Raw genomic sequence first — 23,994 nt, forward strand, 5'->3', positions numbered from 1 at the left:
AATGATCAATTCAGTTGGAGATATGTGTGATTACTGCGGCGAAGTCGATTCCAGATGGAAGCGCGGAGGCCCAGGATGGCGGTATTATTGCACGATTAGCGATGGCTCCTTTTAAATTGTGACCTCGCTGATTACAGAACCCAAAAATGGTTTATGCATTTAAAGGATTTCTCACCCCGTCCTTCTCCACTCTAATTGGGGCTGTAGGAATTATCCCGGTGTGAGGCCCGTCACAGGGGACACACACCCGGCGTTCACTCACACCAAGGGGCAATTTAGAGTATCTGGAAATGAAGCTGCAGGCAACTGGGCTGGATGATGCGTCACTCCGTGCCTTCCCAATGGCACAAAAATAACCTAATTCCCTTCAAACATTTTACTCACTAACCCCTCTTTAATTCATGCACATTCGCTGCAAGGACATAATTATAAGCAGTGGCAGTGATGCAGGAAGCCATGGAGCAATGTGACAGGGTGTGATTTTCATTCACTGTCAGGGCAATCCGTCGCCCACTCTCCTGCGCTCAAGGTTCTGGCGCAGACGCTCTCTGCTGCTGCACTCACTCTGGCACAATCCCCAATTCAAGACGAGGTGTTGTTTGGCTCATTACGTGCTTTAAATTTCACCCTGGAACCCTGATAATGTGTTAATGGTCCACTAAAAGTGTCGGGTTTACAGTAGCCGTCGCAGAAGTGTCCTGATGCATCTGCCTCCCCCTCCTTTAATATTCACATTTCCTCCACACGAGATTGACTTCCTGTCTGCGTCAGCGCACAGATGGCAGCTGTAAGATATGGATTTTTAAATGGCATTCATAAAACAGCCCCACTCTAATCTGGAGAGTTATCTGCTGTGATATAAAGAGCTTTGTGAGAACTGTGGCATTTTACATCATCGGTGGCGTCGCTGTATCTGAAATTGAGAAAGTATTTATCACCAACAGGAGTCAATGGTGTCTGAGTCCAAGCTGCAGGAGGTTGAGGAGGACTTGAGGGACTGTCTGTGAACACCAAACTTTGTTAAGATCTATAAATCCCTCGTTTATACTTGACTATCTCACGGTCTCTAATTTTGCACTGTAAAAATGTCTGAATGCAAAGATGAGGGGAAGAAATCCTGGTATTGTGTTGGTATCTTTTATTTCTATCAGCTCCCCGTGACAACAGACAGCATCAGTAGTGAACACGTTAATCTACAAAATTACAGGAAAAAGCAAAACAGGGTCTGACGGCAGCGGCCGCGCCACGTCGGCGCAGGCTTGGCACGAGGCTGTAGCGACAGAACGTGGAGAAATAAGCAGTAAAAGCTGTCTGAGGCTCAGGGATTGTCACGCAACTCGTCTATAACTAGGCTGTTTATTGAAACGCCGCCTCTAAATACCGTTAGCAGCGGCGTTGAAGCGGAGGAAGATGCAGAAAAACTTTCTATAAAAAAAAACAATGTTGCTGGTTTTTCTGGTGCTAGGCTAGTTATGTTTTATTGGTTAAAATAAAGCATTGGTCTGGTCAGTACATGTGGCTGTGATGCAACAGCTCTGTTCACAACCTCTACAAAACAGCTGTGAAAAAACAGCTTTCTGACAACATCTCAAAAAATGAGCATGTATATTTACATCTAATTGTTTGCAAAAAACAATGTCATTTCTAGTCTACCGCTGTTTTTTTTTTCTTTCTGTTTTTGTTCCAAAGGAGAGGTCCATTTTAGGAAGATGCAGCTGAAATAAAAAACACACAAAAAACAACAACCCCAAAATAAAGCTGATGTGATGACGACCGGGTTTCATGTGCTGACCAGCCGGAACTGCACATAACGTTCAAACAAAGCAGAACCCTTCGACTTTCAATAAATATTTATGTACTCAATGCTATATACATGTACTATACAGTAGCACACAGTGTGAGTGAGAGTGATGAGTGAAGGTTAATTCTTGAGAACATGAAAGTGTGCCTTTGCTATTGCAGTCAGATGCATGGTGCTTGTGGTGAAGAAATCCTTAGAAATACACACACACTGCCTTTTTCTCGTCAGTCCTCAAAAGCCATTAAAGGGACACATACAGTGATGGGACAAATGCAGCTTTTTTTCCGCCCCGCAAACAATTATTGTTATTGTCTTATTGGTATCTCCAAAATCAGAAAGGCCACATTTGGCTGCGAAGCCACTGAAAATGAGCAGCCAGCCGTCGTCTCTGTGTGGCGGCACAGAAATAGCTCGTGGCTCTTGTCAGCTTCTGATGGAATCAAAAAAGCTTTATGTAAGATTTCAAGTGCCACACAGCAGGGGGTGGGGGCAGACATAACAAAATATTAAGCCGAATGAGTTGAAGAGAACAAAATTTCCCTCAGGAGGTGGTGAAGAGAGGAAAAAAGTGTTTGAGACAAATGAGTCATTTACTTCTGTAGCGCCAATGACCTGATGCAGCACTTTGTTATGAAATGGGGCTTTTTTGGGAGCAGGAGTGCCCAAATTTCCCTTTGGGGATGAATAAAGTAAATCTTGAATCTTGAATCTTGAAATCTCTTCCTCCAGGGTTACAGACAAGCCAGGTTTTCTCCCACACCAGGCATAAAACGCTTCAAACGTGGGCTCCAGGAAAAAGCTCCGCGGTATGACAGAAAACCGGGCTCATCTGCAGCCTTCGAGGACTGGATTTGGGTGCTCATGTTCTAGGGAGATACTCCACAACCTAGTGGTCAAAAATAAAGCTTCAACCATCTGAAAGTGATGTCAATATGCTAAGATGGAGGTGAACAGTGTTACATCCTTGGTGAACACTGAATGCCCCTTTGGGCTGATCCGAGGTAGTTCTGGGTGAAGGGGAGGACTAGAATGATAGAATGAAAGGTTTCTGTTTCAGCCACAGCGCAGTGACAAAGCTAACAGAATGCAAACAGTAGCATCGAGGGGAGCCGAGATGAGGTGAAAAGAGTAGACAAAAACAACAAAAAAGACATGATGTTGGTACAGAGGGATTTGGGGTGAAAAGTCAAAACCAGAAATATTAAATTGTGTCCTCAGCTTATTATTGTAATACTGATATTTCTATGTATGGTATTTACAGCACCCTTTATAAATACTTAATTCCACAGAGTCAAAAGTGAATGCCAGATAAACAGAGATTGCTGATGTATATATAAAAAAATCAAATCTGGAGAATTGAAACCATCCCCCCAATGTTCTGTGACCAGCTCGTGTCGTGTTTGACGTGAATTTGTTCTCCACAAGTAAAGTTGAGCACCAAGAGTCACACGGCACACTTTGTTTTTGTTTTTTTGGCAACAATAAAACTTAATTTGTAAAAATTCAAGTAAAAGCAGATTTTTGTCTCATCAAGTTTTTAAAACACATTCCCCCAAAGGACTCTTTTTATCTCGCTGTGGAGTGATTGACTTGGTGTCACCAGGAGACCGATTCATTAAACAGAAAGAGCCGAGAAAATGCCAATCAGAGAGGAAAAATGTGCAAATAATTACACATTTCCTTATAATATATAGCGATGTGTCTGAATGGATGGCCTTGTAATTTAATTCATTTCATTTTTGACACGCCTCAGGTTATTTTGTAGCCCGGAAGTCATTAACCGCTAATGAAGTGTAGCTGGGTTTCATTATGCTTTTCCTTAGACACGGATTAAAACAGAAACTCCCTTTGGACCATGTGCCCTTTTACCTTAAAATTAAAACTCATTATAAAGTATGAAAGTCAGCAAAGGCAAAATTCAAGGGAAACTGAACCAAAAAGTGAGCCAGCACTTTTCTCTCTCTGGTGTTTTTGGTGTGAGGAGACTCGGGCTGAAGTTGCATCAACTGTACATTAAGAGTCCAGAAGAAGAGGAAGAACGCTTCCTTCATCTCTCCACTTGTGCTTCCGCTGTGAGCGGCAGACGATCTGTCGGGCCGCTTGACCCTTGACCTTGGTTAGGATTTACCAGCGGTGATGAGGTCGTAGCCGGCAGCTTCCTTGCGGCCGTGTTTGTGTGTCGTGGCACCCGCCGTGGCGCTGCTGTGTTCTTCGCCGGGGTCTTCTTAAGCGGCGCCGGGGTGCTGGCAGGCTTTAGGGCGTTGCCTTTGCCTTGTTTACCTCCCCGTGTCCCGTTGGTCTCTACCGAGGCCGTCAACGTCTCAAGGAGCTGGGAGGCTGATCCGAAGCGAAGGTCTTCCTCCGTCTCGGCCGCCTCTGCGAACATCGAGAGCGTGCCGCTCCGCCGGCTGCAGGAGTCGCAGCAGAGTTTGTTGTATCCTGGAATGGAGCAGTACCGAGCCAGAACCTCCATCTGACAGAAGATGGATTTGTCTCCGTAGCAGGGTTCATCTGGAAGTCAAAGCAAACAGTGATGAAGTGATGCTGAAAAGTGATGAAAGGCGGCTTCAGAAACCAATGAAAAAGACTGAGAAAGAAAGCTGGAGAGGAGAATAATTCGGGTAACAGCAGCCTGGGACCAAACCAACAGGACTGATCTTCACAGTTCAGAGGAGCCAAAACCATACTGTGGAGTTTCTGAAGGGCTTTTCTGCCCGGCCTTGTCAGTCGACCCCAGGGGCTCTGCTGATTTCCACCCTGGTGGGTTTTTTAATTTTCATTTCTCGTGCTCACCATGGCAGGGTCCCAGTCGGCACGGTCTCACAGCTTCAGGCTTTTCTCTGCTACACTGATCCCCGATCCGGCACGTGACCAGACGCCGCTCCACCCCCTCGCCACAGGTCACAGAGCACTGGGGAAGGGCGCAAACAAGCAAATCAGCCCCACAAAAAAGAGTGACAGAGTGACATGTTGAGCCTCATTAGCTACGTGAACGCTATGCTTCAAAAAAGAAGCTATTACGCTACAAATTGGGGGGGGGGGGGGGGGGGCAGCAAAAGAGGACCACATTAATGGAATTATGTATCTGGCCCAAAATAGATTAGTGAATGATTTTTCTACGTCATAAACTGCATGTCTGCTATGAGCCATGATTTCCATTTTTGCCGGACAAACTCTGAATGTGACCAGATGAAAATGCCAGCGAGACAATTTGCCTGGAATCTATTTATTCAGGAACGGAATAACAAGACCAGAAAAAAGGTCTTCATTTAAAATATAACTTCAGCCAGAGTTGGCCCCCTCTCAGAAATCCTGACCAACGTCATCAATCAGCAGCAAAGATTCGATAGATTCCTCTTTTCTGACCAATCAGCGATGAGGAATGTGTCTCTCAGGTCTAATTAGGAGGGGAAACCCATGAACGTTGCTTTGTGACTGTTAGAAGCCGCTGTCGCATCTCAAAATCTGATATTTGAATGACAGATCTGATGGGAAGGTGGAGAAATGTGGCCATCAGTCGGCGTTCTCTACCGGACCTCTGACCACGCCCCCGTCCTCCACTGGGCTGGACACGGCACTCGGTTGCAGGGCTGCCGGCTCTCTGGCTTCTCGCCGCTGCAGTATTTGCTGTGGACCGAGCGGTTGGTGCCGTCGTGCAGGAACTGCACGCAGCGAACGATCCGGATCTGAAAGCCCAAGCTGCCGCAGGATCTGGGGCAGTTCTCCCACTCGTCTGTGATCCACCTAGATGCATCAAAGCGAGGAGATTACCGAGGATACAGCGTAGGATTAAGATTGAACCCATCAGACATAAAAGAGAAACAAAAAGCTCTTTAGTCCTCGAAGTCAGACATTAAGTCAGTTTTGAAACGGCGTCGTCACAACTCTCGAGGTTAAACGACCCGATGATCCGTCAGGAACCAGAGGAGCCCTCCAGAGCCACACTGTGGGATTATTTTCTATAAAACGGCGTCATCCCTCAGCCTGCACTCTCCAGTCACGTATCCCAGAGAAGATGACTCGTGGTCCAGTTTCAGAATGATCCAGATCATTATTATTGATTAGGATTACAGCAGGTGACTGGTGCCACATCGATCCAGTTTTTGATAAGAGCGCCGGCGCCACGACACTTTGACTCAGCACGTGACACAGAGCAGCCAATCGTGTTCGACTCTGGACCTTTAATATCTGGGGAGACACGCCTTTCACCATGGCCTCATTAGTTTTTAATACTGCACTTTTAAATAATTGTTGCTCCTACTTACATATGTACTTGGAACATACCATGAAGTTGATTTATATCAAGACATTTGTGTTAAAACTAAGAGTTTTTACCCTCATTGTGAGAAGAGGTCTCCAATAATTACCTGGAGTTTGCCAACAAAAGCAGTAACTGAAGCGCAGAGGAATAAAACAGCCATATATATATATATATATATATATATATATATATATAATATATATATATATATATATATATTATATATATATATATATGCTGGCTGAGAGTGTTACATTTATCTGAGTTTAATGGCATTTAACTTGGGGTTCTTTGTAATAAAACTACACACAATACTGCAATTACTGGGGATATTATGCTGAATGAGACATGGCGGTAAAGAACATAGAGCAGCAAATGTTCCATGCTGTTAGCTTTGTGGCGGCACCCCACAACCAGTGGACTGTGTCTGGTGATTATTTACTATCAAGAGAATATTCTTAAAGATTTATTGGTTGAAAGCGTGGGCTCGGGCACAGACCAGAACGGAGGACAGAAACACATCTCTCTGAGCATTCGAAATGGAAGGTGGCAACGTATCTCACCCGCTTCGGGTCTTTTGTGTTTCTCGTTGCTGTGGATTTAAAGCGAACAGCTGCTGGGTAAACACTGGAAGTGTACTCAGCGGGGGTCTTTAGAACATTGTGGTGCATCATCTGTGAGTTCTAATGTCAGTTAAAGCCTTCAGAGGATGCCTTGTGAGGCTGAGAGGTTCCAAAGGAGGATTTGGGCTTTTTAAAGAGTCAGGCTCCAACGTATCATCCATTAGTCAGATTACAGATGCTTCCCTTCTGAACCCCCTCCGGCTGATCTTTTGCTTCTTCGTCTTCACTTCAGCAACACCAAATTTATACTTAACACCTTTGGCCTGCTGATGTAATAAGACAGTAAAAAAACACTTCTTTGAACGTGTCTCTGACACGACGGGTTTTGCTTCCTGTTCAAATTCAGGCCTCGTCTATGTAAAACCTGAGCTGAGAATGAGCCAAAAGCCCTGGACAGCAGACAGAGCTGCTCAAATTAGAAGCCGTTAAAAGAGAAAATCCAAGTGTTTCATTTCATTCTTGTCTTAATCGACATATGGTTGACAATGGATGCATACTAAATACAAGTAATTACTGCAGATGGCTGAAATCATCAAACTTCATCAAAGTTCTTAAAGGCCACATGGAGGAGAAGCTCATTAAAATTCTATCGACAGTGAGAAAAGTGCAGTACTTGACCCTACAGAAACAATAGGAAGTGCACATCTTAATCCTGTTGTGCAAAACCGTCTTCTTTGTGCTTGATAAATGGTGGAAAGTCCAAATGCAAAACACTTCAATCCCTTAACTGTTCACTAAAGGACTCAAATTATAACATAAATCTATTCATCAGTCTTCTTTCCTCCATTTCCTTTTAAAGCCTCATTAGTTCGTCATTTTAAACTGTCAATCAATGAATCAAGCCCCAAAAAACACAATATCCCACTGCTAAGAGCACAAGCGCACAGTGATTCATATGCCGGCCTACTTTATAACACATCTGTGTGTACCATATTTAATTCTTGAGAGTGGATAAAGAACAACATTAATCGATAATCCTTTCATTAGGCGTTAATGAAGACTACATGGACAACAGGTTATAGAAAAACATCAAAACAACAATACTGATAAGGGTGTAATCTTTTAGGTGCCATCATCACAAACACGACCCCCTCAGGGGGTCCGGGGGAGGCAGGACGTGAGTACTCACTGAGGCTGTGTGCAGTCCTGAAGGTTACACATTCTGCGGATGGGTTTGGGCTTCTTGCTGGCATCACAGTAGCCTTTGTGGAGCATCTTGGTGTCACCTTTCTTTCTGCACCCATACTTGGTGTATTGAAAGCCTTCAACGAAGCAAATGGGAAGGGAATACTGACTATTTCCCAAAGTGTAATTAAATATTCAGCATGCCTCAATCTTTCAAAAGTAGCAAAATCTCGTATTAAATGAGCAGAGGTTTAGATTAATAAGGTGAAATAACTAAAAGCTCCATTTATCAGGGCTAGCATGCCAATAATCCTCACATTAAAGCATTATGCAAAGCTGAAAAAAGGAAAGGAAAAGATTTCCCGCCTTTCTTCTCAAATGTGACGATTGTTACCTCCGGCGCAGGGTTTGGAACACGGGGACCAGCTCTTCAGGGCCCACTCATACGTGTCCTCCTGGATGACGTTGTTGTTGTTGACGGGCACCGAATCTTCATGAATGATGTACTTGTACATCAAAGTGGTCCGCGTTTCATTGTCCTTCGGAATAATCTGCCAATTACAAAATACATCACTGAAGCGTTTCCCACCTCCATTTCAATGGCATAGTTTTAAATGTAAATTAGCACAAATAAACAGAGTCTATTCAGGCTCAAGATACATTTATTAGCGCGGGAACTCTTTATGCATGATAAATAAATGTTGCATCTTCCCCTTGATTTAATCTCTCCTCTATACTTCCCAAAGCTCAGCCAGGACATAATCCGGCCTCAGACGGCCTCAAATGGAGAATGTGAACAACAGGTGCTGGCTTGGATTGAGGGATTAAGGATGCAACAGAGATTACTTGGATTAGGTAACTGCTAAAGCAGCCTGGATAAGATATGGGATTTTCACAGATATTTCCTCAGCATTGAGCATCTGTGAGATCTTTTAATCATTCTGTCGTGGAATTAAAAGAAACTATGAAACTGGCAGCAGAGTTGAACTTCTGCCATCTTTTTGTCTCCTCTGCTGGACTGACCCCCCTGTGGGGATCAAGGTAAAACATGCGGTACTGTGTTATTGTTAAGGCCAATTAGGACATTTCTGGACAAGTCATCCAACTTTTCAGCAGGTTTGAAGCTCTCTGCTCCGATCCCAATCGGAGGTTATGGGAGAACAGTTCAGCTGGCCAATTATCGATGGCACAGAGGTGAAAACGTATCAGCGGTGGAGCCTTTTTCCTGCCTTTAAAATAAGGTTGATACGAGCACGCTGGCAGATTAAACGACCTTGTCCCTGCAAATTATTGCTGTTGAACATTCAAAGCCCACATGAATTAGCATGAACATTGGCTGGAACATTCCCTGTAATAAGAATATGAAAGCTAACCCAATTTTACTTTATCCATATGCTGAGAAGGAGCTTATTTTATTCCTATATTTCAAAATGACTGCTTGCAGTGAGTTTGTGTCCATTAGCTTTATTTTAGCGTTGATATAAAACTTTCAGATAGAAAAAAACTATAGGAATTTAACAACCGTAGCATCATGCGGAACTTCACTAGAGCTGCTTTTTTGGGGGAGGGCATATATTTAAAATGAAACTTTGGATGTTACCAGAACGACCACGGGGTCGTGCAGAGGTCCGTCTGTGTGCAGCGTCTCCACGTCCCTGTCCATGATGTAATGCCACTCCACACCCAAGTCAATGAAGCTCCTGGATTTGAGCTCCTCTCCTTTCCCGTTGAGAATGTAATGTCCTGTCGCCTGGTTCTTGATGGCTGTAATCAGTGATTGAGGTTTAGTAATTAAGAAAACTGAACTCAATTTACTTTAACTTAATTTAAAAATAGAAGGAACAAAACTTCCAATGAAGAATTATTCCTTGAAATATGTTGCCATGAGACATGTGGGGATTACACCAAGGTCTTTATTTTATATGGGTTGGGGGTCTTGACAGCCTCTTGTTTAATTAAAAAGCAAAATTAATTTGAAACTAATAAATTTGTGCCAACAGGCTTTTAAGAACGCCTAAACTTAGAAAGTCTGCATTCCTCTTGTCCGAGAACAGTTACATTTAAACGCAACACTTCTCAAAGATGTTAAATCTTCCTTAGCTGCAAGTAAATAGTGTTGTTGGCTAACAATGCTAAAAATGCTTCATCTGTGACTTCCTGAACATGGCGCTGGAGGATGAGAACGGGAGGCCCTGGAGCTCTATGACGTGTGTCTGTCCTGATGAGGGACGCTGCTGCTCCCCCCAAAAGTAGATCTACAACCGGTGTAGCCAGAGCGACTGTTTGGGAGTCTTTAAAATGACACAGCACTGCCACTGAGCATTAAAACCACACTCTCTTTGCTTCTCCTCCAGCTCCTCAGCGCCTGTAGCCCCTCGGGGGAGCTCATCCCAGGGCTATTCTCTGATTTTGGGGTGGAATACATCATGCATGCAAGCCAGCAGCAACACAACACTCTGGATTATATTTGCTTTTTGGTTGTCTGGCAGCTGGGGATGTGGCACACACTGCTTTGTCTATACACTGGAGGATCGGGAGGAAATGAGGATAAAACAACAACTTCCTGTTGCAGTGTTGTATTTAGGTCTCGCAATTTTGTTTGATATTGTTTTGACGCCTGAGGTTTACATGCAACCAAAATAAGACTTTTTGTGCAGCTGTGATTATTGAGCGGGCTTTTCTGGGACGACACTCGACTGGACGACTTGAGAGGTGAAGACGGGAGACAAACATTCAGCACACGCTGTTCCACTGACAAACAAGCCACGGCGAGAGGGATGCTGTTTTCCAAAGGCCGCAAGAATAATTCTTGTCAAGAAAGGCAATTACGGCGTGACAAGATGCTTTGCGTTGAATGCTGAAACCGTTCCATCAAGCACAGCCCTGTTCTCAGCGGACGTAAACAGACTTGTTTTAAGATGATGCTATAGAGGCGCTCCCTTAGCCCGCTCTTCAGCTTCATCCGTCCTCCAATCTCACTCGCCTGGAAAAAAAAATCAGGCAAAAATGCAGGCATCTCCCTGAACGTGTGGGTTTTTGCATCAGCTCTGAAGTAAAGGCTGCTGACGTGCACAGCGGTGCGCACGTGCACAGTCCTGGACTGGCAGCAGCATTCACAGACAAAAATAAAGTAGAACAAAAAGCACTCGGACAGGGAAGACCCCTGCCAAGCAGAACCATTACAGAACAGGTGGCTTTTGATCAGAGCCGGGGGGCCGTTGGTCAAAGTAACATCATAATCTGAAACAGCACCAAAATGTGTTTGTTGGCCCGTTGCTTCTAGAAATGTTCATTTCGAGCCGTTCATAGCTTTTGGAGTTACTTTGCTAACAGTTGAACAGGCACCGGCTGTCACATGAGCGCCATGGCGATGGTAAAAAAATGTGCTGTTAGCAAAAAGCAGAATGCAATCTGCATTTACATACCATTCAGTGGTGGTGGTGGTGGTGGGGGGGGGCAGACTGATCCCAGCGGTGATACTGGGTAAAGTGCAGTTCAGTGAGTGCTGATTGTGGTGGATTAAAAGAGGCATTAACACGGCGCCCACTGTCCAGTCAGATATGTTCACACAAACTGTGAAATCAAGGATCATGACTTTGGTGGATGCGAGGGTAATTGGAAATGCTCCTTTACAGCTGGCTTGAAAAAAAGAAGAGAAAATGGGACTGACCCTGCCTTAAGAGAGGTTCCTGATAAATTTATAACCGGCATTGTACACGAGCCAGAGTCTCTCAGCCAGAGGACTGGGTGTTTATCGACTGGATTACTGTGGTTGTGGTCCTCATAGCTCACGGAAACCATTAAAAGTTTTATCTTTAACCTTTAAAACCTTTCAAATCTTATCGAATTTTTCACACTCAACAAGTAATCCTCTTTGGAGCATCCAGATCACTACCTCAGGGAGAATGTCTCCACTGGTCAGATGTGCACATGCATTCAGGTTTACGTGCACGTCACCCTGCACAGGTATAAGGCCTTAATGGGCCCAAGAGAGTCTGGAAAACAATGATCCCATGTTAAAGTTGATGCTAATGGGCCCGTTATGAGGACGGACGTTTTAGGATTCAAAGATGTTGAACTATCTGGGGTGAGATGTGTGAGGAACGACCATTAAAATCTGACGCTCCTGTGAGCACGTCAGAAGACGAAGCTCATTAGTAAAGCTGAATCTGCTTCACTTCTACGCAATCAGTAATTCAAGGGCGGCCCTGCTGACCCTGCAGCCACGAGCGAACACTGTTCTCCTCCAGGCGCATCATTCCTGGACCCATTCGTTCTCAGTTCACCGGACATGCGTGTCTTTGTGTCGCGAACTCACACTTACCAAGAATTTGAGGGGAGGCCTCGTGTTCTTGGATGACCACATGTCTAGCTCCAGGAGGAATATAAAACATCTTAAGGTAACCTTTGCCAAGTTTGCAGCAGCAGCAGCAGCAGCGGGAGCAGAGGAGTTAGGAAAGAGAAGACAGAAACAGTAACTTTAGCTGATACACAAACACTTGGTTTGCAGCGGTGGACATCGCAGATAGCAACCGGTTCGGACCACTTTGCTCTACTAAGGTGTTTAGAGAGCGAGTATAGAAAAGGGGAAAAAAGACGAATACCAGCTTTCCTCCTCACTGTGGAAGCCTGCGGGAAACGTATTGAAAGCAGCCGCTCATTCATATCCGTGTGCAGAGCTGGCACAGCAGTTTTAGCCGTTATAGAGTGATTTAATAGCTCATATATATGGTGCACCTGCAACAATATGAAGGAAGGGCCGCTGCTTTCAAAAAGAGAGGACTAGCAATATTTCCAACGGCAGCAAAGTCTCGGTCTGGATGTCCACCGCTTACAAACCCGCTGGAACTCACCAAGCACATTTCTAGTGTCTTCCGACTCATTTAAAAACACATTTCGAGCTCCTTTGGGCAACGTGAAGGCTCCTCTTGTTTTCCCTTTAAAATGAAATAAATCATTAGTCTCACAGCAACATAAAGCATTTGTGGCCGTCTGCACGGGGAGCGGTTTGACAATAAGTTCTAAAAAAAAGGTTGCTGCGTAAACGAGGCCTGACATCGGACATGGTGGTCAGCTATTTGATTCTGACATTGAACTGCAGCCGGGGAATTTTGTTGGATTGGAAGCGCCACGGCTTCACAGCAAGGAGGTTGTGACACATATTCCCAGCTACAACAGGGCTTTCCTGCTGAGTTATCGTGCTGGGTCTGTGCGGTTTTCCACCAGGAAAAGCAAACAGGTCAGGTTAATCAACGGTGACTTCAGAGCTGAAGCTGCAGGAGCTTGGAGTGACCCTACATTTGACCCTCAAAGTTTCATTGTTCAAGCAAATGACATTAAGACATCCTTCTCCTTGGTTGCTAACATGAAGTTCAGACATTGTCACATTCATTTATGTACCAAAGTGCAGCATAAAGTTAGTTGTTAGCATGTTTAAAGCAACCTCTACGGAAGCAGCCCATACATGAAACAATTACTATACATATACAGCAACATATACATGTTGAATCAGACCTAAATTAACAGTCGATTAGAGACAGAAGAAACGACAGATGACATCACTCGTGGTTTAGGTATTAGCTATCCATCTGCACTACAAGCTGGACACAGACGGCTAGAAAAGAGACATTTATTAACACTGGATACTTGCATGTGTTTTCCAACACAGAGGATTCTTTTTGGGCTCTCTTGGTTAGATGTTTCCCTGTTAAAAAAAACGTGAGTGATTAAATGGGAGAGATGTTATACGTTAGAAGGGCAAGAAAAGCATCACACTCAACAAAACCGAAGCCAGTGTGTCCTTGTAGGGAGCATTCTTTTTTTTCTCTCTACAGCTTCAACTTTATGACGGCGTGATGGCTTCAACTGAGTCCTATTCTTTAAAAAAGGGAATAAAAATGCATCTTAGTAGAGCAGAGTGGTTGTGTTGTGTTTTGTATTGACAAGCCGAAGAGTCATCTTCTGTGTGCGTCCGCGTGCGTCTCCAGTAGCTGCAACGGGCAGATAACAGGAAGCAGCTTAAAGGGAACGGCACCACATGTTAATGAACTTTCAAAATCAGGCAGGAAAATCAACCGTTCAATAAATAAGTTCGTTAGTTATTTGAATCAAGATCAACAGGTGTGAGCGCAGCTGTCAGATAAAAACCTGCTCTCATTATTCTGCAACCTTCACAACACACACACACACACACGCATGCACACACACACACACACACTCACACACACGCACACAGACATGCACGCACACACACGCACACACACTCACACACACACACACACACACACACACACACACACACACACACACACACACACACACGCACGCACACACACACACACATACAGAGGACGTGAGCAATTTCAGAAATGTGATTTTTAGAGTCAAATATCAAGAAAACTATGATGTTTGGGCAAGTTCAGGGTTTGGAAAGATTTTGCCATTTGATTTTATCTTTGATTGGTGTTGGAAGTGTGGAACTCAAAGAAAGGTTGTTTCAAACACTGAAACCCTGAAATCCATCGGAAATTTGCTGTCATTAGTTTCAGTGTTTCTGTTGTTCTGCAGCACCTCAACTCAAGAAACCGGAAACAGGACCATGAGGGCAACTGTCCTATCTTCTGATGCCCCTCCCGGGGCAGAGTGAGGGCAGGGTACACCCAGGAGTCCCTCCCCAGCTCATTGCAGAGCTGGCACCTTGCTGAAGGCTCCTGCTATTAAACTGACTTTAGCTGCCACGTTTCAGCGCCGCCTCAGCCGCTCTGGACCTGCTGGTGTGACCCGGTACCACACAGGCACAAATGGGCAATACAGCACAATCAAAGGAAATCCATTTATCCCAGGATTGATTTTTCCATTAGGACTTAATGTGTTGACTTATAAGGAGTAATTGTTGACTTTTTCTAATTATGATGGTGTTAATTTGTCAGAAAGGTTTCCCCTGAACCGCCCATTTGTCATTGTGCAGAATCGGGCCACAAAACAGAGATATTAGGTAGATATTTGATGAGGTGTCGTCCGTTTGGGTGTCACTGCTTGTACAAAAAAAATGGATATATTTGTGTGGTTTGCATGTAATCAGGACAGCGAGTGGTTTCCATAACCTCAGATTTTCTGTAGAACCCTGGTGTTGAGAGCGATATCTTGTATAAACTGGAGTGAGACAGCCATACCTCAAGAACCTCTTCACTGACATGACAGCTATGATGCACCACACATCACTCGTAGCCTCTCATTCCAGGCGGCCACAACTGATATTCCACACATGTGATAATTTCAAATAAATGTCCCCTTCGCTCCAGGAGCAGCTGCACTGATCTTTAGCGATGATTTACTCTCAACTGCAGACGGCAGGACACTGTAGAGACCTAATCAGACTTCTTTGTGATCGATGAATGAGCTGTAACTTCAAACAAAACGCCCCAGATAGTCTGACAACTGTTACGTTTCTGCGCACTCTTACCGGGTTTCTTTGGGGTTCGGGTAAAGGAGCCCTTAACCGTCCGGCAGTGGGAGTTGTCTCCTCCACAGACGCCACATTTGTCCTCAACCTTGGTGGAGCCAATCTCTCGATCACAGCCGACTTTCTGAAGACAACAACAGGGGTCGGGTTCTTTTTGATGTCGCCGTGAGATGTTTTTTAAATCGATCTATCGCGTTTCTTATTTTGGTTAGGCCGTGGAAGCTTTAGTGTGTCCTTACCACACACTCCCCACGTACGCAGATGCTGTAGGCATCTTTGTAGGAGCATCGCGTCCCATCATGCACCAGCTGCTTCATGTACGCCACATCGCCCGTCTCTTTTGACTGGCAGTACAAGTGGCACCTCTTGTTGGCTGTTTTTATTGATGACAAAATACGGAAAGGAGGAGAAATCTGTGTTTTACTAATTCAGTTTTAATGAATCAATCAATGCCACGCTGAAAACCAAACATTCATACATGCAGTTCATGCACATTCTGCAGGCTACATTTATGATAGAAGTTGTGTTGAAAGCAACAATTTAATGGAGCCACAGTAGGGAAGGATGAGAGGGCAATCACAGGTAATTCAGGTCCTGGTCTACCTTCAAAACCAGCTAGAAATATTGATTTTTGTAAATAAACAACGTTCAGAACACTTTGGTTCAGGTTATGAATCCACTGCAGGAATCCTTGAGCCAATTAGAGGAATTATTAGAAATTATATGTTGTATTGTTCTTTTCAGTGCTCTTGTGGTGTGTGGTGGCTCCTCTAGCTTCCTGTGAATGTGTTCACGTTTTACTGGCTTACCATCGGGATGCTCGTGGGGCAGCCAGTGGTGTTTAGTATTTTGAAACTCGAAGTGGGAGTTGCGGAGCTGGCACTGCTGGGCTCGAAAGTCTTCAAAGTGCTTGGGACAGTCGTCGGTGTTGCAGAGCTGGTACTCGAAGTTCACTCCTGGGCAGTCCTGGCCGCCATTGGAGGGCCTGAGGACAATGGAGCGACAACAGAGAAACTCCTAAAAATGTCTGCAGTGTATTTGGAGCAAAGAATAAAGAAGGAGCGCTCATGGAAGGATGCTAAAACTGCTGTAGGTCGGATCCGATGGGCCTTCACGCAGCAGGGCTGTACCCCCCTGGGGCTCATTACAGATGCAAACAGCTGGTTTCATGGTTGAATTTAGAATTAGAAACTAATGGATAAGACAAGTTTTACCTAAAGATATGAAATCTGTTCTCCTGGCTCAATGTACCACCTCAATACCCAGAAAATCCCTCTCAGTGTCTCTGATACACAGAATACCCCCCTTAGTACCCACAATACCCCACTCAGTAACCAGAATACCCCACTCAGTACCCAGAATGCCCCACTCAGTACCCAGAATACCCCACTCAGTACCCAGAATACCCCACTCACAGAATTTTGAATGTCCTACAGTTCTCCACATACTCTTTATAAAAGCATAGTTCAACCACAATCAGCATTCAGATTTTGCAAAAAAGCAGCTGCATATACTTAAGAATTGAAAAAGCTTTTCCAGTTGCTATTGCTATGTATTTGGGAATCCTTCCTCTCTGGTGTGTTCAGAGAAACAGAATCTGCTTGAATAGAAATGAAGCTCTGGTTGGGAGTGGGTGAATGCGGATGCTAATGTGGCGTGAACTCAGCACTCTCCATTACTCACCATTCACCAAAGCAAAATCTTGCCAGCTGGTTTTGGCACTTACGCAGGATTGTTGCACTGACGTGTCCGGAATCGAATCCCGGTCCCACAGGAGCGCGAGCAGGAGCCATACTTGCTCCAGGAGCCCCAGGCACCATCTTGCTTTACCTGATTGGGGTTTTTCCACATGCAGTGACCTTTATAGCACCACTGCACAGAAAAAAATAAGAGAAATGAGGCGAACGCAAAACACACAATTTATTTAGTAATTTTCTGATTTAATACATTCATTTAATGACAGCAGATTCTGATGCCTGCAGCAAGTCCCCCAACCAGTTTTAGAATTCTTTACTTATCAGTGGGGCATTTGTTTAATATTGTATTTATTTCTGGTTAAATGTGCAGCAAATACAATGAAACCTACCTTCCCAGGTGCACACTCTGTCCCGTCCAGAGGGGGCCCTTTCTTGGTTTTGCAGAAGTAAGGGTTGTCCGGGTGGCTGCACCAAAGCTGTTTACATGGATCAAACGTGCGAAACTGAAACACAGAAGGCAGGAAATCACAAGTTAATGTCATTTTGATAATGTTCTGTGCAGATGACAGCAAAAGTAAATGAATTTGTGTGGCAAGCTCTGAACCACTGATTTCCTTTGCACTTTCTCCACACTGAAACCTGCTGTAAATATTCATTTCCCCACTGAAAGGCATGGAAACCTGTCAGGCGTTCTGAGCGATCACAACAGAGGAGGCCAGGGCAGCTGCCGTGATGGAACTACCCCGAAAACAAAAGCATCAATATTCAGGCGCGTTTCCGTGGCGATTGTGAGCAGAGGAATACAGATATCTAAAAGACTTCACCATCAGTGTTGTCACAGGAACAGAATTGTTTTCTCACAATTCCAATCCCTGCAAAGTATTTTAGTTTGCCTTTGCTTTGGTTTGAACAAAAGCTTCGGCGTGGACAGTTAAAGTCGAGGACAGACTGGATCCCTGAACTGTAAAGGTGCCTTCAAACAGGAAGTGTAGCTGTAACTGTTTAAAGCCCAGGAGGGCAGTAGCCTAAATGGATCTAATCATGTATTGTGCATGAATGGAATGACATCTGAAGGGTTCTAATACTGGCTATTATATAAGCCCGGCAAAGGGGGCGGGATTATATAATGTACATTAACTGTTTAACATTATACAGAATAAAGTGTTGCTTGTGATACTGAGAAAGCTGTAGATGTTATGGGGCAAAGGCTTTATTTCTGATCCCTTTATCACCTGGAGCGTCAGGATCCACCCCCCAGATATACCCAGGCTACTGCTCATTACCTAAAGCAGCGATGCGCTGAGTGGCCAGTGGATCGCTGAGAATAATATACTGATGTGAAGAGCTGTTGTATGAAGCTAAGAAAGGTTCACCTCCTCCATCAAAAAGGTGTCTCGCTCATTTGAAACCGCTTGACCTCTGCTCAGCTCATTGTTAAAAACTCTCCAGAAAAGGAACATGAAAATATTAACCACAATTTCTATTGGTCTCCAGTTCTCCTTTGCTCTTTGGCAGGAGACAAACAGGAACCAAGCCCAATTCATAATGCAACAAATAGAAGAACACAATTTGCCCTGACAATTTTCAAAGGAACTCTCAAGCTGTTTGAGCCATATCAATGTGTTCCCTCCACTAAAGTAAAAGCATTGGCTGTCTGCTTCCAAATATATTGTAGCTTGTTCTTTGTTAACTCTGTTTATTGTGATAGAGCTCAGTGGAACATAATTCAGTGTTTTTATCTTCACAGAAGCTCTCTGCTCCAGCTGCATGAGGATGCACATTTCAGTGTGAGGTGCATATTTAGACAGGAATTAATCAGTCTTTTTGGTTACTACATTGATAGGTCTTATTCAAGCGAGATTCCCATGTGCCGTCTCAATTTTTCCTTCGTCCTTTCACATCGACTGGCAGCGTTTTTAAAAAAAAAACAAAAAACTGATCTCCATTCATCAGAGCTGCATTAGCATTAGAGAAAAGGCTGTGGGAGAGCAGTCTACTGTTCTTGTTCTTTGTGAGATAGGTGCCTGTGTAAATTAAGACTCTTCACTGATGAGGGCTGCAGCTCTCAGCAGTTCTGAAAGAATCTCATGCCCAGCAAGACATCTGCTTTGACATACTCAAGAAGTAACTGAATCAAATGTTTTGTGAAACAGCAGACTTCTACTGACATTTAAACTACACCTGACATCACCTCGCTCTCTGCAGGAGGCGAGTCTGGGCTGAAAGTAATGTACTCCAAGTGCTACTTATACCATAGCTATTACAGAATTTCATACAACCACCTGAATCACAGCCAATAATAAGTGCTTAACCACACACTGCCTGAGCCCCACAGCTACTTATCACAAGCTATCTCATCACTTTGACCATAAACTGTTCAACTTCAACTCAACAACTCGATCAAATTATACTTTTAAGCTCTTGGAGCTCTTGTATGTGAGATTTAGCACCACTGGTGACAATGTATATGTAGACATTGAATATCTGACACATATAAAGAACAGATGCTTAATGCCTCTTTTTTCTGTTTACATCTTCCGTTGTACTTTGGAACAGTCCTTGAGTCCCTGAGAGGACGTTAAACATTAAATACAAATGGGTAAACATATGAAAAATGGTTAATATGTGTTCCTGTAGTGCTTTTTCATCAGTTCAGAGGTGACCTTACAGGCACATACAGAGGGCTGTAATTGAAAATAAAACCCTTTGTGAGGTGTATAAATTAGAATGAATGAAGTCCAATACTTTGAAGTGGAAAAAAAAGTGGAAAGAATCGATGGGAATGAGCTCAAGTGTCTGGTTATAAATCCTTGTGTGTCTGGTTGCTATTTATTATGACGCGCACCCACTGCACACGTCAAGTCTTTTGAAAAACATCCTATATATTCATGGTAAATATAAAAAGAATACGTGGAATCCAGACGCTGCAGAAACAAGGATGGGGGGGGGGGGGGGGGGTCACAGGAATTACTTATAGGACATTTATTAATAAAAACATAATAAAATGTTAAAAAGACCAATTGGATTCACAGGACTTTCAAAAGGACAATGAAAGGATCAATAACCCCCCATCCAAGAGGACATTGCGGAGAAGCCTGGCTTTTAATAAGAGACCTAAAAGAATTCACTGACGTTGTCAACCTGGCCTCCTGGAGAAGGGCCATTTACCAGAATTCCTGCTCTGCCTTTAGGGATGTTGTACTCACAGAAGTGCAGATCTTATAGCCCACCCCGAAGTCGAAGCGGCACTGCTCATCCATCGAGTAGTTGATGCCAGGAAGTTCGGGAAGCTGCGGCCAGTCGTGCTTGAAGGGGTCGTCCAGCAGACAGTCATATGTGCTGCCAGGAAATGATAGAAATGTCAGTGGTGTTGCATTTATCTTTAATCTTTTCATTCTTTTCCCCAGAGGGAAACAATGATGTTTCCACCCGAACAAGCCCGACACGATCGGATTCACTTGGAATGGATTGGATCAGAGTTTGGCATCCCTGAGGTGTCACAGCAGCAGCTGCTTCACCTCAGTATTCTCTTAACTTTTCTCTTTCTGCAACTCACCACTCTGCACCTGCTGAACCAGCCCGTGGACGTTCAAGCTCGAACAAACAAAAACAAACCAACATGGAAATATATTGACTGTGTGTTGTCGCCGTCGTCTCATTTCACGTCGTTCCGTTGTTTCACGGTCTGCTGACGTTTCCCTGTCAGAAATGGATTCCTTTACGGCTGAAGGGAAAAGTCAATGACTGTGCGCTGAACACAGGACGTGCGTGGACAATTGCCGCCTGGGTGATGGCGTACGCCCTGTTCGATGTATTACGATGCTGTTTTAAATGAAATAAAATTTAATTTAATGAACGCCACCAATGATTGCAGGGAATATGAACGATCAAGGAGCTGCCTTCTTTCCATTTATGTAGATGCCTCGTTAGGCTGCTGCCATGAATGCTACTGTAGATTGTTACATAATGACGCTCCTAATAGCAAGACAACCCCTCCCCAAACACACACAAACACACAGTAGCAGCAGCAGTATGCTGTGCACTTCTACACTGTAACACACACACACAAAAACAGATCTATACATCCAACAGAGCTCTGTAAGCATGATGGACGACTAGGAACGCTGATGTAAGCTGAAGGCATCACAGTGAGACATGGTTAAACATTAAAAAGTATTTCTTGCTCCATCGGGCTCAGACTTCACCCCTGCCTGAGCCAGAGGGCATCTGCACATGGATCAGCGTCTCTGCTTGACAAGCTTCCCACACCCACTTTTGGGCTTCAGGACATTCTGGAGGTGATACTCTGGGAACATAAACACGCTGACGGGGAACTCAAGATGCACACCAAGAGGCGTGCTGCGTGTAAGCTTCACTAGCAGTGAAGCAAGTGAGCAATTCCAGAGCAGTCGGGTCTAGTTGTTGAGCTGACGGTGTGATGATTGACAAAGAAACTGTTTCCTGTTCGACATGATCATCCACAGGATGTGGAATTAGGCTGGTTTGCTGTCACTGGGTGACTTCCTTCCTCTCTCCTGTTAAGTTGAGGGGTTGTAAGTTCCCATGGAGTCACTCTCTTTTGTTTAGCATGAAAACACACGCTCCACGTATACCAGGTGTGTGACATGCAGCTATCTTTATCATAATTCTACCATTTTTTGATAGACTGTTTTCCTGCTCTTTGGGATTTAACCACACCCTGATACAAGAAAGACAAACTCACTGGATGTATCTCTTCAGTTCCTGTCCGCTGCACATGGACCAGTGGTATCGGTGGAAGGCCGCCTGCACCAGAGGAGCCATCACGCTTCCCATCGCAGTTTCATCCCCGCAGCGGTTGCCTTGGCCATCATGCTCCATGCCCAACCTGTTTCCAAAAGACACAGAAAAACACAAGGACATTGTCTTCATTTTCTAAAAGCAGAATAAACAAACTAAATAATAAAAGACTATTAAAATAAATAATAAATAAATAAAACTAGAATAAATAAAAATTAATTTTAGAAGACAACATTATGGACGATAACGCCAATTCATTTAAGTACAATTTCATAGTTATTGCACTGAAAATTAAAGTCAATGGCTGTTTTTTTTTTTTTTTTAAAAAAGAGAACACAGCCTGGAATGCAGCTAAATCCATCATAAAGAGATAGAAGAACTGTGGCGCATGCACGCGCACACACACACACACACACACACACACACACACACACACACACACACACACACACACACACGAGGGCCTTCAAGACAACCGTGACTACCGAGAAGCAATAAAACACATCAGCAATGGGAACTTTAAATACACGAGAAAGGAAATCTCTGTCAGCCTTTAAAAGCTTGTAAGACACTCCAAGGGCACCTGCAGATAGACTGTTTGGAAGGTGTTAAGTTTTCTGACCATTAGAGTAGGTGTTTTTTTTGACAGATGCCAAATATTCGGCAAAGGCAGTGAGGGATACGTTCCCAAGGACACCGACTCAGCCTGCAAGAGAAGTAAGAGGTGCATTTTCCAGTTGAACGACGACCTTAAAAGGACCTTATCCTAAAGTGGCTGATTCAAATCGAATTGAGATTAAATGGCTGGACCTGAAAATAACTGATGAATTTCAAATAAGCACCTAAATAGAGCTCCAACAAACAGTGTGCAGATGTCCAAGCATGACGAAGACCTATCTGAATACTTGGGACATTTCATGGGACACGTGTCTTAAACAAAACTGACATTTTTGTTCGTCAGGCTTCTGAATGCTGCACCTTCAGCAGGAGTGATCTCCTGGAAGCTGAACTTCCAGGAGATCCTTGCTGTGGTGTCCTTAAGCCTGTGGCGCTCCACACTTGAATTCCAATGCAGCCTGTCCAGCCTCTGTGAGGATCTTAGATTATTCCCGGATCCAAGCAAGACATGTGGTCATCCATCCAGGAAAGATAAAGAGTTATGACATGAGCATTAGGGTTTGGCAAGAAGGAGGGAAGATATTCCGCTTCAAATTTGCAATGTTTTTGCCTGTGTGCAGTACAGAAGAATTTCTTAAAACTGAAGTCTGACCCAGACAGAGGAGGTCAGCCCAAAAGACAACACAGCTCTTATTGATGTGATTCCACATTCGGAATTGTGCTCAACGATTCGCCTTCCTTTGAAACAGATGGAACAAGTCTGCTGGTTTTCCCTTCTGTGTCAACCCATCTGTCATCTGACTGCTGATGAATAAATCACAGTCTCCGAGGATTCTCCTTTGGCTGAAGGATTCTGAGCCCGAGCCAGGAAGGAGCCTGATCTAATCTTAAGATGTGAAAAGAAACACTTCATTTGCATACGCTTTTGTAGCAGAAGGAGCGGCTGGAAGACAGCGGATAAAGTCTTGACAACAAGCAGAAAAACTTGATTCCATAAATCTTTTCCCCCCATCATTACAGTCTGAGGTTCCGGGTCTCTCGTCACCCCCCTACATGGTCTAGGCATGGTCTAAAGGGATGATCCAGGGCTGATGGTGCCAGAACTGGACCCACACTGACACAGGCGGATGTTCTTTATTCATCTGGCATGTGTGGTCGAGTAAATGCAGGCTTATAAACACGTTGTCTCTCCGGTGACAAGGTGGAAGCTGCTGTATTATCAGGAGAAAATGTAAACGGAACTATTTAATGGCCGAATGCTATAGGGCCAATGCGACGTGTCTTCATGTGCGTCACGTCAATATATTTTGATAGGGAACATGCTGGATGTGAAGGTTGCTTAGAAACCAGCACGCACAGGTTTTGATTGAATTCTCAGCTCTCCACAGCTTTTCCTGGACACTTAAAGAACACAAACACACACACACATACACACACACACAACTGAGAAACCAAGCAGACATCGGTCGGACGTCTCTGATGACATCATGTGCTCATCAGAGACGGGAGACGGGAGAGGAAATGACAGCAAATTAAATTCCTGCATTAAATGTGAAACTGCGCTGGGTGAATTCTGAAGAAATTAGTGCACAGTGTGTTTTATTAAATATTGTATGAATATTATCCAA

At 44.2% G+C, this 23,994-nt stretch overlaps 1 protein-coding gene across 3 annotated transcripts in view; it reads right to left on the reverse strand.

Moving 5' to 3' along the window:
- Positions 1-1,123: 1,123 nt before the first annotated feature.
- Positions 1,124-23,994, reverse strand: part of adamts3 (ADAM metallopeptidase with thrombospondin type 1 motif, 3) — a 74,074-nt gene continuing 51,203 nt past the window's right edge. The window contains exons 9-23 of one of the 3 annotated variants that reach the window (XM_057033507.1): positions 21,693-21,836; positions 20,176-20,308; positions 17,359-17,472; positions 16,999-17,144; positions 16,082-16,257; positions 15,512-15,645; positions 15,273-15,396; positions 12,664-12,747; positions 12,135-12,215; positions 9,411-9,574; positions 8,205-8,361; positions 7,815-7,947; positions 5,338-5,545; positions 4,595-4,712; positions 1,124-4,312 (exon numbers count right to left, since the gene is read on the reverse strand). In XM_057033507.1, coding sequence (XP_056889487.1) covers positions 3,849-4,312; positions 4,595-4,712; positions 5,338-5,545; positions 7,815-7,947; positions 8,205-8,361; positions 9,411-9,574; positions 12,135-12,215; positions 12,664-12,747; positions 15,273-15,396; positions 15,512-15,645; positions 16,082-16,257; positions 16,999-17,144; positions 17,359-17,472; positions 20,176-20,308; positions 21,693-21,836 — 2,380 coding nt within the window. In that variant the 3' untranslated portion in view covers positions 1,124-3,848. The remainder of the gene's footprint in view (positions 4,313-4,594; positions 4,713-5,337; positions 5,546-7,814; positions 7,948-8,204; positions 8,362-9,410; positions 9,575-12,134; positions 12,216-12,663; positions 12,748-15,272; positions 15,397-15,511; positions 15,646-16,081; positions 16,258-16,998; positions 17,145-17,358; positions 17,473-20,175; positions 20,309-21,692; positions 21,837-23,994) is intronic. The other 2 variants (XM_057033508.1, XM_057033509.1) reach the window with 2 other exon arrangements.

Source organism: Takifugu flavidus, chromosome 5 (assembly GCF_003711565.1).
Source record: "Takifugu flavidus isolate HTHZ2018 chromosome 5, ASM371156v2, whole genome shotgun sequence".
NCBI lineage: Eukaryota > Metazoa > Chordata > Actinopteri > Tetraodontiformes > Tetraodontidae > Takifugu > Takifugu flavidus.